Raw genomic sequence first — 9808 nt, 5'->3', positions numbered from 1 at the left:
AGGGCCGCCTCCCCTCACCGCCAGGACCTGCCCTCGGTCCCCTGGTGACGCCCTTGCTGGCCTACACAGGGGTGCTCCCTGCGCTCCTTTTCAAACTTTTCTAAATTACGAGCCGCAAATTGTTTAAAGCTTCAGAGTTAAGGCTGAACCGTCAGCTATCCACTCTCGAGCTAGGGGGGTGCGAGTGTGTCCAGTGCCTGTGAGAAAACTCATTTTCTATCAGGAGGGAGGCCCCGCAGTGAGCTGGGTCTCGCTGCTCTCTCCCTGCAGTGCTGAGCAGCCATGGAGAGGATGCAGCAGGTCGTTGGGCGGGCAAGAGCTGCCTTCAACTCAGGCCGGTGCCGCTCTCTGGAGTTCAGGATGCAGCAGCTGAAGGCCCTGGAGCGGATGGTGCAGGAGAAGGAGAAGGAGATCCTGGCAGCCATCAAGGCAGATCTGCACAAGGTGTGGGTCGGGGGTTTTCTCCTGTCAGCCACACACAGACAGTGGTCAGCCTGGAGGGGAAAGTGGGGAGGCCGAGGGCTGCTTTGCTGTGCCAGGTGGCTTTTGCTGATGTCCCCCATGGTCCTGGCTCTCGCTGTGGCCTGCCAAGGTCTGCTGCCACCATTTTAAATAAGGAGATAGGCTGAGGCAGGACTGTGAAGGCATGGCCTGGCTGTCAGGTTTTGGCTTCATACAGAGCTGCACACGCCCAGACTGATTGTCATCCATTAGGGATTCTTGGGGGCAGCGCCACCGGTATCAAGCACTTTGAACCAGCAGAATTTACCTCGTTTCATGGGGCTGCCGTGGTGGAGGCCTTGGCTGGGCCACCAAGCCACCCCAAACTCCCTGTCGTTGCAGTGTGGGCACAATGCGTACAGCCATGAGATCCTGGGTGTGCTGGGGGAGCTGGCCCTGGCCATGGACAAGCTGCCATCCTGGGCAGCCCCTCAGCCTGTGAAGAAGAACCTGCTGACGATGCGGGACGAGGCTTACATCTGCCCCGAGCCGCTGGGGGTGGTACTGATCATCGGGGCCTGGAACTACCCCTTCGTCCTGGTGATGCAGCCTTTGGTGGGGGCCATCGCAGCAGGTGGGGACCCGCCACAGCCCCTGTCCTTCGTGGGGCTGTGGATGGGCACTGTGGGGGACAGGAGAGGAGGGCGAGGGCTCACTGGCTGCGCTGCATTTGTCTTGTAGGCAATGCTGTGGTGGTGAAGCCGTCGGAGATCAGTGAGAACACGGCTCGGCTGGTGGCTGATCTCCTCCCCCAGTACCTTGACCGGGTGAGCGTGGCCCCGTGCTGGTTCCTGGGTTTCTCCGATGTGTTGGCTTGGGGTGACCCCAATACCCTTGCCCCACAGTAGTTACACTTTCTCTAGGTGGGAGGCAAGAGCTGAGGAAGGATATGGCCCTCAGGAGAGCTTGGTGGTTTTATGTGCCCTAGTTCTTAATGTTGGCCAGCTGGCTCAACCCTGGCTTCAACCTTCATTTCTTTTAGTTCACGTGGAACACAGTTGCAAGTGAAACTTAATTTCAAGGGAAGGAGCAGAGCTTGTCTCTGTTATTGCTCTCTTTAGTCCTGTTCCTAACGTAGCTCACAAGTGAGTCTGTCCCATGCAAAGCTACTGCTTTGATATATGTGCCTTAAATCCTGTTGGCCCTGCAGGAGCTGTACCCCGTGGTCACTGGAGGAGTACCTGAGACAACAGCACTGCTGACCCAGCGATTTGATCACATCCTCTACACCGGCAACTCCACGGTGGGCAAAATCGTGATGGCAGCAGCTGCCAAGCACCTGACACCCGTCACCCTGGAGCTGGGTGGGAAGAGCCCCTGCTACATCGACACGGACTGTGACCTGGCTGTTGCCTGCAGGTCAGGCTGTTGGAGGCCTTGGTGGGGTCTCAGCAGTGGGGCAGGGACCCCGTGGGCAGGTGGACAGCTCTGGGCTGGTGTCACTCGGGTGCTGTTGGGTGGGCTGTGGGGTCTGGAAGGGCCTGACCGTGGAGAAACTCTCTCCCTTTCCCCTGCAGGCGGATAACATGGGGGAAGTACATGAACTGTGGGCAAACATGCATCGCCCCAGACTACATCCTGTGTGACCCGTCCATCCAGAGCAAGGTGGTGGAGAACATCAAGGCGACTCTGCAGGTGAGTGCGGGGTTCCTCGTCCTGTGGGACTCGTCCCCGTTCCAGCCCAGGTCTGAGCTCCTGGAGCTGTGGCTGTTGTGACAATCTGCTGAGTGCTTTGGTTCTGCTGTGGCCTTTGGCAGGAATTCTACGGGGAAGACGTGAAGTCATCTCCAGACTACGAAAGGATCATCAACAAGCATCACTTCAAGAGGATCCTGGGCCTGTTGGAAGGGCAGAAGATCGCTCACGGGGGAGAGTCTGATGAGGCCTCCTGCTTCATAGGTGGTTCTGGCAGCTTTTGGGGTGGGGGGTGGTAGCAGGTGCCATCTGTGTGCTCTGTGTGTCTGTCGCTTGCTTGGTGTGTGTTGCACACCGATGCTGCCAGGGATGGAATCCTCAGTGGACCACATCTTCTGTCCTGCTCACACTGCCTTCTGCTCTCCCCTTTGCCTCAGCCCCGACGATCCTCACCGACGTTTCTGCAGAGTCAAAGGTGATGGAGGAGGAAATCTTTGGACCGGTCCTCCCCATTGTGACTGTGAAGAGTGTAGATGAAGCCATTGAGTTCATCAACCGCCGGGAGAAGCCCCTCGCCCTCTATGTCTTCTCCAACAACAAGAAGGTGGGTGTGGGATGTGCTCCCTCCCCCGCAGAGGCATCTGCACAGTTCGACCCTGGACGTGGCTGGTCCCAGGCACAGCTCCCCACAGGGTCTGTGGCAGCTCCTCTTTGCATGTGCATCACAGCATTTGGCTCTCAGGGTCTGTGAGTGTCCCCAGAGCTGCTGGAGGCTCCCTCTCTCCTACTGAAGTGCTTTGCATCTGCATGACTTTGTGAAATAGAAGGATAAAAAGCTGAATTTCCTTTTTGATGCTATGTAGTTTTTAATTATTAGATACCTTTAATGTAATGCTAGGGAGGCGAACTCCCAGGTTTCCATCTTTCCCATCCCTCCTCTGAATTTTCCCGCTTCTCTTGAGTTAATGCTGCATGGAGAGGGCTTGTCTGAGTTGTCAGCCAGAGGAAGTGAACACGATGGGCTGCTGGCTTGTAGCTCCTCTCCCAGTCCTGCTCAGTTACATGGCTGTTCTCTTCTGGGCCTTTGTAATGTTTTGTTTGTTTGTTTTCTTTTGCCAGTTAATCAAAAGAGTCATCTCGGAAACCTCCAGTGGGGGGTTTACTGGAAATGATGTTATCATGCATTTCTTCCTCTCAACTTTACCCTTTGGTGGTGTCGGTAAGTTCCTGGAGCTCCTTAAGTGACTTGCTGCACGGTTTGACCCAGGGAACACCAGCTGTTGTTTTGTGTCCAGGTGCCCCTGCTCCTGTTACACTTGAAGGGTCGCATATAGCAGATCTTAATATATTCTGGGAGTACATTAGGACAGGGGGTGATGAGCAGTAATTGCAGGAGGAAGGGTAGGACCTTGGCTTGGGGAGAATTGGCACATGTGATGGAGCAGCCTATGGGAGCTTTGCAGGAGAGAGTTTGGGTGTTACAGTGCTCATCAGCTGACAGTGAACCAGCGGTGTTCTGCTGCTGTGAACAGCACATGCTGTCCTGGGACTGAAAAACAGGGGTGTACCCTGCAAAGCTCCTGAGGAAAGCCTTTGTGCACAGCACCAACCAGATCTCAGAGCCTTGGCACGGTGCTCTGAGAGGTGGCCAGAGCCAGGGGAGAGCTGCAGCGAACAGTGCACGGAGAAACACAGCAAAATACTGGAGAGTGTGTAGTCAAAACGAGGTGGGGAGGAGGAGAATGGAGTCCAGCTGGTCGTCTTGGAGTCTGAAAAGTGCTGCGGAGAGGACGGATCAGTTGTCCTCTCTGCAGGAATACAGAGGAGAAGTTGTGCTTTAAAACTGCAGCGGGGTGGATGCAGGGCAGGTAACATGCAGTGCAGCTGGCAAGTTTTTCTGTGCTGCTTCTTGCCTTGTTGGTGGCCTCAAGTGGCGAAAGGTTGGACTGGCTGAGCCCGTGGTGTGACCTGCCTGTGCTGTGTCCCTCAGGTAACAGTGGGATGGGCGCCTACCACGGCAAGCACAGCTTTGAAACCTTCTCCCACCGCCGCGCCTGCCTGATCAAGGACCTGAAGATGGAGGGTACGAACAAACTCCGGTACCCACCTGGCAGCCAGAAGAAGGTGGATTGGGCCAAGTTCTTCCTCTTGAAGCGGTTTAACAAGACTCGAATTGGACTGATCGCCTTGGCCCTGCTGGGGATCGTGGTAGCGGTGGTGATCAAGGTGAGCTCTGGGTCTCTGCTGTCCGTGTGAGTGCACGTGCAATTCGTCTGACCTTCCCTAAGGCCACTCTTTGCCACCACAGCCCTTTCTTAGCGCCTGCCCTGCTTTTTCTGTCAAGAGACTTATGATGTCTGCCCCCCCTGAAATGATCAGGATCTTCTCACTCTTTCAAGCAATATCTAGAATAGAAATGCCCTCAGGGATATCTCCTAGGCTGCTGTACTGGTTGTGACTCTGCCGTGGTAGGCGACACCCGTGAGAAACTCCCTCCAGAGGCAGAGGCTGGTATGTTTTGGACAGGTTAGGAGTGGATTCCATTCCAGTGCTTTCTTCAGCAGCCTTGTGAGCTGCTCTGTAGCCTAGCACAGAGGGCTGAGGTTCTGTGCCGTGGTGGCCTGGGGAGGGAAGGCTCTGTCCCAGGGCCTGGGGCTACGATGAGCTCGTGTTCCTTGCCCAGTCGCAGCCCCTGTCTAACCTCAGCTCGATTCTTTCCGTTTCCTCCCGTTTCTGGCTGGGTGGTGCGGAAGGGTGGGGTGTCCTCCCCTCTCTGCGGGAGGCAGCAGCCTGCCTGTGCTGGCTGGAGGACTCCAGACGCCCCCTGAGGTGGAGGGGTAAGATCTAAAACTCCAGGTGTGATTGCTGGTGGTTCTCCATCACTGGTGGACCGGGGGCTGCGTGTGCCCAGCCTGCCTGCCCCTTGCAAGGCTCAGCGGTGCATCCCGGGTGTTCAGTGAGCTTCAGGGAGCAGCTGCTGAGGGCACAGGAGACGGCAGGTGGATCAGGGCTCTGCCCTTCAGTCTGTGCTGTTAGCGGTGCAGGGAGATGCGCAGGAGCCCGACAGTCTGGGGGAAATAACCCACCTGTGTGTCGGAGCCCAGGAGGAAGAGCCACCCAGTGGCTCAGGCCTTGAAACAGGGAAGCAGGCCCTGCCTAGGTGAATGCCTTCTCAGCAAAGGGGGGAAACTCATGGCGTCTTGAAATCATTTGGGTTTTCTCAGAATCACCAGTCTGTGCTGAAGAGAAAAGCCCTCATGATTGTGCTGGCTGTTCAGAGCCTGGGCTGGCCCAGTGTGTGGTAAGGAGGAGCAGGTTTCAGAGCACTGCTGTGGCTGTCACGGTGAGGTAGGAGCCTTTTTCTTCTCCTGTGTGTAGACCTGGTTTGAGATCGGGCAAAACCTGATTAGAGTAAGGAGCATGGGGCTTGTAGAAGGTTCCCCCCTGGATCTGGAGAGCGATGCTTTCCCCGGCAGCGCCCGCAGGTCGCGCAGGGCCGAGGTGAGCAGCGGTCGGTGCATGCCAAGGGCGCAGGAGGCAGGCGAGCCGGACCCTGGGGAAGTCACCCTGAGCCAAGGGGCTTTGCTTGAGGCTCTTCTGGAAAGGGAGCTGCGTTTGTCTCAGCTGATCCTTCACAGGACGTTGGTGTTGTGTTTTGCTTTCACAGGTGGCTTGCTGCTGAAGAGAGGAGAAGGCGTCCTGTGCAAGTCATACTCTGAGTGCTGGCTTTGTGTCTGTTTCCTTAAGCTGAGAAGTCCTTTTTTTTTTCTGCTGTTCTGGGTTATTTCAGTGAGCTGTCAAGCACACAGAGTAGCCTTAGAGAAACACTAACCAAGAGAAGGCCCAGACTCCTGTTTACTAAAAAGCTGTGCTGAAGTAGAGGGACCAGTGGGTACTAGCTCTCACAGGAGGAGAATTGCAGAGCAAGAAACCCCAGTCCGTCCCTCCGCCCCACACCGAGCCACACATACAGTGTCTTGCACCAAACCTTCCTTCAGTGACAACCAGGAGCTGGAGCTTCAGCTGTGATGGTGTTTTCCCTGCAGGTTTTGGGACAGTCTGTCTTCTGTCGTGCTCCCAAAACCACCCTCTTGGTGACACCTCGGAGACGGGCTGTGCTGGCTGATGCGTTTTACCAGTAGTGATGGTTATGAGTAAACCCAGTGAGGTTCTCCGTGCTGCTTAATTGAGGTGAAATATTACGGATCTCTGTGAACCAGAGTTGTCTGCAGCTGGTCAGGGGATGCAGGCTGACATGCAGCCCCTTTTTGGGGCTCTGAGTTTCATCATCTGCCTGTAACAATTATTTAGCTGTTAGAAAATGACAAAGGTGATGCCTGCAGTGCCTGTATTTTGCTGATAAGAGCGTCTTGTTGCTCCTGCAGAACTTCCAGGCCTGCTTAGAGAAGTGGGAATTCCAAAGTACCCTGTTGTGGGTCAGCCCAGGCGGGCATCTGAGCCCCACAAAGCGGGACAGGGAAGAGAATTGGAAGGGTAAAAGTGAGAAAACCTGTAGGTTGAGCTAATAATGGGTGAAGTGACAGCTGGGCGTGCAAGCAAGCAAATGAAGGAACCCACTCACCACTTCCCTCGGCAGGCAGGTGTTCAGCCATCCCCAGGAAAACCCGACTTCGTCACACGTAACGGTGACTTGGGCAGGTGGACGCCGTCACTCCCCACGTCCTCCCCTGCCTTCCTCTTCTTTCCCCCCTGAGCACAACGTCACGTGGTCTGGAACGTCCCCCTGCTCAGCTGGGGTCAGCTCTCCCGCCTGTGCCCCCTCCCCGCCTCCTGCTGCCCCCAGCCGAGGGGCTGCGGGGGGGTGAGAATCTCAGAGACCTTGACGCTGTGCGAGCGCTGTCCGGCGACAGCTGAGCCCCGGGTGTGGGACAGACACTGCTTGGGTCACAGATCCGAAACGCAGCACCATCCTACTGTGAAAAAACTGAGCAACTCTGATGAAAATTAACTCCATCCCAGCCAAAACCAGTACAAACCCATTCCTGGTCAGATTCCTCCAAGGGAAAACAATTACTGAAAGAGTGTGTACTCTGTTTGAGCTTCTGGGTCTGCTGTAATCTTGCACTGGGAGATCATATGGGGCTTGTTGTAGCTTGGGGAGAGGATGTTGGGGAAATACATGGTGAAAGGACCTTAGAAATATTAACGAATCAATAAGGAAAATTTAAAAATGATTATTCAATGCAATTAATATAGAACAGAAAATTATACTTACTGTGCAATAGGTGGGATTTCTTCACGTCTGGTGAAAAATCCATGTGCTAAGCCTTTTTAATGATATATTTTCCAAGTACTAAATTAAATACTGAGAATTTAAATAATAAACCAAGCGTGGTAAGTCCCTGCAGTCTCCTGGGGAATCCTGCGCGTCCTCTGCCAGCTCTGGCCGTGCTTTGGCCGAATGTCGCAGGTGTGTGCTGAGGTGCCTCTGCCCCGGAGCACAGGCCCCGGCGCGATGGGCTCCCCGCTCGTGGGGAAGGATCCCCAGAGCTCTGGCAGGGCTTGGGGCGAGGAGCTGCAGAGGAGCTGAACTGTTTCTCCTGTCTTGCCCTGTGCAAATCCATCCCCTGATTTCCCCCCGGGGTTTGTTCAGGTGCAGACCGTTGTCACCCCACGGGTGCTGCAGCGCCTCAAAGTGCTGCCCCGGCCTCGTGCAGAGCCCGGCATGGGCAGAGCCACGTGGTCTCTCACGACCCAGCGCGGGCGGCTGAGTCACTGCCCCTGCTCAACGTGGCGACCCAGGGCTTGTGTAGTCAAGGCGAGGATAAATCTGGGCAAAGGGCGCCTTGTATCTAAGGAGAGCCCTGGGCCCTGGCCAGCACTCCTCTCATGGGAGGAGAGATCACTTTGAGCCATGTCAGGGGAAGGGCTTGCGCTGCTTGCACTCGCTGTGGGAGACTGGAGGAGAGAGAAGCTTCTCTGAAGGTAATTTTATTTTTTCCCTTCATTTTTTATGAGTCATCTGCTTTCTTGGTCGTCTCCAGGTTTCAGCTCCTAGGGAGCATCCCTGTGAGCAGAGGGCGGGGTGGCTGGTGGGTTTAGGGGTATCTGTGAGCTGGGAGAAATCACCCACAGAGCAGCAGCTCTGCCCTCCCCAGAGATGCTGGGTTGCCCTGAGAGGTGCCCGCGGCCGCTGGGCCCGGCGCAGGTGGGTCGAGGCACTGGAGGGTGTGAGCCCTGAGCCGTCACCGCAGGAGCGGGAGGTCACCTCAGGAAGAGAACGTCTCCCAGCCTTGCCCTGGGTGGGACATCTCATGGTGGTGGCCCCATGTGGAGTGTTCCCAGGTCTGAGCAGCCCTTGATGGCCCCACACTGAGCCGCTTGCTCCCTGCACTCCTAGTGCAGAACATTTGCTGCAATTTCTTTCCTTCCAAGGCAGCCAATGCACTGAAGAGGTAGAAGCAAATGAAACACACCTAAAGCAGAGAAGGCCCCAGCTCCTGCTGAAACAGGAATTGATTCAGACCTATGCCCTTGGTCATGCCTCAGCAGGGAGTGGTGGAGATGGAAGGAGGCAGCATGTGCCCTGCTTTGCCCCTCTAAAAGCTCTTGGGAACGGGAGAATAGTTTGTCACAAGGGTATCAAACAAAGATAGTTTTCACTGAGCCCGTTATCTACGTAACACCTGATCGCCACGGAAAGCTCTCACACCAGCTATGAGCCCCTGACAGAATGTGGCTCTTACTGCTGGGGACAGTCCCGTCTGGTTGTCCCCTGCAGAGGGGAAGAGCCTCTAAGACCCTGCAACATCCCATCCTTGAAAGGCCTCATGACTGAACAGGTGATGCTTTGCTGCAGGGGAATCGCCTTTAGCCACCCAAGGTGAGTAAGGGCTACCTGAGCTGTGGCCACACTCTGCCCCAAGGACTCAAGGAGCCCCGGGCACCGCGGCACTGATGGTGCCCTGCGTTAGGGGTGAACGGGGCGTTGCTGCGACCACAGTCCCAGGTCTGGGGAAGTCCTTGGCCACAGAATCCAAGAATCATCCCGGTTGGAAAAGCCCTTGCAGCTCCTCCAGCCCAGCCATGACCCTCACCCTGACCCTTCCCAACTCCCCCAGATCCCTCGGCGCTGGCTCAGCCCGACTCTTCAACCCCCCCAGGGATGGGGACTGCCCCCCTGCCCTGGGCAGCCCATTCCAACGCCCAACAGCCCCTTCTGCACAGAAATCCTTCCTCAGAGCCAGCCTGACCCTGCCCTGGGCAGCTTGAGGCCATTCCCTCGGGGCCTGGCGCTGGGGCCTTGGCTCCAGAGACTCATCCCCCCTCTCTGCCCCCTCCTGGCAGGGAGTTGCAGAGGGCCAGGAGGTCTCCCCTCAGCCTCCTCTTCTCCAGACTGAACCCCCCCAGTTCCCCCAGCTGCTCCCCAGCAGACCTGTGCTCCAGACCCTGCCCCAGCTCCGTTGCCCTTCTCTGGCCACGCTCGAGCCCTTCAATGGCCTTTTTGGGGTGAGGGGCCCAGAACTGAACCCCCTCAGCGAGGGGCGGCCTCACCAGTGCCGAGCCCAGGGCTCAGATCCCTTCCCTGTCCCTGCTGGCCACGCCAGTGCTGACACAAGCCAGGATGCCATCGGCCTCCTTGGCCCCCTGGGCACACTGCTGGCTCATGTTCACCCAGCTGTCAATCAACACCCCAAGGTCCCTCTCTGAT

At 56.4% G+C, this 9808-nt stretch overlaps 1 protein-coding gene across 3 annotated transcripts in view; it reads left to right on the top strand.

The window, feature by feature from the left end:
* ALDH3A2 (aldehyde dehydrogenase 3 family member A2) overlaps window positions 1–7476 on the top strand; it is a 7927-nt gene extending 451 nt beyond the window's left edge. For 2 of the 3 annotated variants that reach the window (XM_026861671.1, XM_026861672.1), the window contains 11 exons: window positions 271–444; window positions 844–1075; window positions 1183–1268; window positions 1652–1860; window positions 2019–2136; window positions 2259–2400; window positions 2574–2740; window positions 3256–3355; window positions 4127–4362; window positions 5361–5484; window positions 5804–7476. In XM_026861671.1, the coding sequence (XP_026717472.1) occupies window positions 283–444; window positions 844–1075; window positions 1183–1268; window positions 1652–1860; window positions 2019–2136; window positions 2259–2400; window positions 2574–2740; window positions 3256–3355; window positions 4127–4362; window positions 5361–5441 (1533 nt within the window). In that variant the 5' untranslated portion in view covers window positions 271–282 and the 3' untranslated portion in view covers window positions 5442–5484; window positions 5804–7476. The remainder of the gene's footprint in view (window positions 1–270; window positions 445–843; window positions 1076–1182; window positions 1269–1651; window positions 1861–2018; window positions 2137–2258; window positions 2401–2573; window positions 2741–3255; window positions 3356–4126; window positions 4363–5360; window positions 5485–5803) is intronic. The other variant, XM_026861673.1, reaches the window with a different exon arrangement.
* Window positions 7477–9808: the final 2332 nt, after the last annotated feature.

The sequence above is a fragment of the Athene cunicularia genome, assembly GCF_003259725.1.
Source record: "Athene cunicularia isolate RWA chromosome 19 unlocalized genomic scaffold, athCun1 chr19_part1, whole genome shotgun sequence".
NCBI classification, from domain to species: Eukaryota; Metazoa; Chordata; class Aves; order Strigiformes; family Strigidae; genus Athene; species Athene cunicularia.
The sequence above is the reverse complement of the archived record's forward strand: the minus strand, read 5'-3'. Positions and strand labels throughout refer to the sequence as shown.